At 44.1% G+C, this 3,277-nt stretch overlaps 1 protein-coding gene across 2 annotated transcripts in view; it reads left to right on the plus strand.

The window, feature by feature from the left end:
• The window catches only part of GNAO1 (G protein subunit alpha o1), a 171,319-nt gene extending 169,688 nt beyond the window's left edge, over window positions 1-1,631 (plus strand). Inside the window, exons 8-9 of one of the 2 annotated variants that reach the window (XM_007459436.1) lie at window positions 361-576; window positions 1,593-1,631. In XM_007459436.1, coding sequence (XP_007459498.1) covers window positions 361-548 — 188 coding nt within the window. In that variant the 3' untranslated portion in view covers window positions 549-576; window positions 1,593-1,631. Of the gene's footprint in view, window positions 1-360; window positions 577-1,592 lie in introns of those variants that run through there. The other variant, XM_007459438.1, reaches the window with a different exon arrangement.
• Window positions 1,632-3,277: the final 1,646 nt, after the last annotated feature.

Here is a 3,277-nt window from a genome sequence, read left to right on the forward strand (position 1 = left end):
CACCCCGCCCGGGAACTCATGCATCAGAAGCAGTAGGACTGGTTTATACCAGGGGTGAGTGTTGTGAATGGCGGACTGGCCAGCCTCAGTCAGTGTGCTCATCTAGAAAGCAAAAGGGACAGCCTGTGGCTACTGTCCGCCCAGGGCTCCTGGGGGGACCCTGTGTGAACACAGAAGGAAAGACCTGGGAAAGTCAGAAAGAAGCCAGGCCAGTGCTCAGCTGCATGTGGTTTTCAGTGTAAGATGCGACTCCACCTTGGAGAAGGGCCCCAGGCAGCCTCCTGGAGAAGGTCATGGCCCACATCTGCCCCTTCTCACCAGGGCCTCCCCCCGCCGGCCTTCTGCTCTGTTTCGTTACAGGCCCCAACACCTATGAAGATGCCGCCGCCTACATCCAAGCACAATTTGAAAGCAAAAACCGCTCACCCAACAAAGAAATTTATTGTCACATGACTTGTGCCACAGACACGAATAATATCCAGGTGGTATTCGACGCCGTCACTGACATCATCATTGCCAACAACCTCCGGGGCTGCGGCTTGTACTGACCTCTTGTCCTGTATAGCAACCTATTTGGTAATGATTCCAGCATTCACAGAAAAGCTTGCACACATACACACACACACTCCACTAACAAACAAATGCAAGTTGGTAAATTAACTTTAAAAAGGCATAACAAACCTTATAAGACAGACAAATATAAAGTTTTTTTTAGTTTGTACTAGAAGGAGCTTCAGACAGAACTGACCAACATTCCATTGATCATTAAGGTCTTCCTGGGACAGAACCTGAGCATGCACTTATGTGCATGCGTGCGTGCACACACACACGTCACGATGGCAGTCCTGATTTGGGAGTCCACCCTTTTAAGAACAGCCACATGATTTTACACTCTGAGACCCATTTCTGTGAGCAGGGAGAGGGCAAGGAAAGGCCTGGCCTTAGTCCAGCCTTTTCCTCTGCATCCACCTGCTGAGGCTGTGTGCTGTCAGTTCTGTCCTGCTCTTGTGCGAATTCCAAAACCCTTTAAAAAATGGCCAACATCCCAAATGTCTCCCTGCCCTATACTCCCAACAGAAAAATTAAGGATGCTTCTCTTTTGGGTAGTAGAGGTGGTTAATTTCAAGAATTTAGAAGAATCACTGCTCTGACCAAAATTCACTCTCTGTTTCCTGAGTTTTCTTTATTCATGTTAACAGGGCAAGAGTCAGAGAAAAGGGAGACTCTGGCTGCTTTCTGCAAGCAGCTGGGGGGGCGGGGCGTGCAAAGCACAAGGTCACCTGCAGAGCTGAAGCTGCTCCTCCCTCCAAGAGGGCTGGCAAAAGAAGGGGAGTGATATGGAGAAGGGGCAGAAGTGGCTGAGGGGAGGGCAGATCTGCAGACCTGGCTGGGTCAGGGTCCTGAGGGGTGAGGCCTCCCAGGAGGCCCCAGGCTAGGCTTCCCCTGGATTCCTGATCCCCCTGCGATGCTGCCCCATCTTGCCCCACCTCAACATTATTAAACATATTGGAGGGTTGGTTGGTTGGGTGGGTGGTTGGTGTTTTAAATCAAGGGAAATGGTCAGACTGGACCCCTTATCTCTCTCTCTACAGACTGCTTCACGGACTCTTTGCTGTTGACGTTGATCTCCTGGTAGCATGACCTTTTGGCCTTTGTAAGACACACAGCCTTTCTGTATCAAGCCCCTGTCTAACCTACAACCCAGAGTGACTGACGGCTGTGTATTTCTGTAGAATGCTGTAGAATCCGGTTTTAGTTGAGTCTTTACATCTAGAATTTGAAAGGAAAAGAAGAACATTTCCCATGTGCTTTGTAGCTTAAAAAAAAAAAAAAGAAAAGGATAAAGGAAAACTCAGCATCTCATCCATCTTTTTTTCTTTCTGAAATAAACATCCACAGCTGCACCCATGCCCAGCCCATCCCACCTGCAGAGGTGCCACCTGTCCGCACCCGGGGCGCTGGTTCCCGGGAGTGTGCTCAGGCCACGCTTTCCAGACGCGGCCTCACCGTCCACAGCCCTCCACCTGCCCAGGCCCGAGCCACTCCAACCACATGCTCACTCCAGGTTTGCATAGAAAAAGCACAGCTCTCACGGGCCAGTAGCTGCCCCAAAAGAATACGGAACATATATATATATATATATATATATATATATATATATATATATATATATATATATATATATATATATATATATATATCGTATATACATAGACTGCAAAATTGGAATCATGTTATACATTCTTGTTATCTAATTTTGTATCTAACTATATGTCTTTAGCATGCATTCATATAGGAGTTCTTTTTCTTGATTATTCTAATCCTAATTACGTATGGAAATAAATATATCAGCAAGAAATAGAACATGCCAGTAACAAGCAGCTAAAAAATCATGTAGAAAAATGTACTCCCCAATATATATATATATATATATATATATATATATATATATATATATATATATATATATATATATATATATATATAAATAGAGCCCTTATAGGAAACAGTTTCCCCCCAGCTCCCTTTCTACAGAGTACCTTTATCATTTTTTTTTTAGTTTTAGATTTTTTTATTTTTGTCCTGATGAGCACTATGTATTACATACCAGATCAGCTTTCATAGTCTTTGGGAACCGGGTTGTGGTTTTTCCCGCTGACATTTTGCTTCTCCGTCTCTCAGATGGATGCTCCCTTTGTGTGTGTGCGCCCCTCCACCTTTTCCTTTGTTTCAGTAACCTGTGTTCGCTCTTTCTCATGTGGGGATGTTTGTGCTGCAGATAAAAACAAAAATTTTTAAATACTACAAGATGGAAAAAACAAAAAAAATTAAAAAAGATGGAATGTAATGTTTACAAGAAAGCCACAGTTCTCATGATCAGTCCAATGTCATTTCTACTTTGACTAGTATCCAAACTCCTTCACGGTTTCACTTTTAAGACTTAATATTTGCTGAAGACCAGTCACAGCCATTTCAGATAAAGAGGCAAAAAGACAAAACACAAAAAATTTAAAATGCAGAAAAAAAAAAAACTTGGGAAGAAAAAAGCCCACGGGTCTTTCTAAGCCTTTCTATTCCCAATCGGTGAGGTTTCTGTGATATCTTACACACTGCCAGCCTACTTCTCTGACTAATGGAAAATTCATGTGTAGCTCAATAAAGAGAATGTTTGTCTGTATTCCTGAGTCTCGCCCTCGGGCTTCATTCTGACAGGAAAGGGAAGGAGGGATTTGACTGGGTCACAGATGCTGGGAGGCTGGTGGGTAGGGCTATAGGT

This window comes from Lipotes vexillifer, unplaced genomic scaffold, assembly GCF_000442215.2.
Source record: "Lipotes vexillifer unplaced genomic scaffold, Lipotes_vexillifer_v1.1 scaffold342, whole genome shotgun sequence".
NCBI classification, from domain to species: domain Eukaryota; kingdom Metazoa; phylum Chordata; class Mammalia; order Artiodactyla; family Lipotidae; genus Lipotes; species Lipotes vexillifer.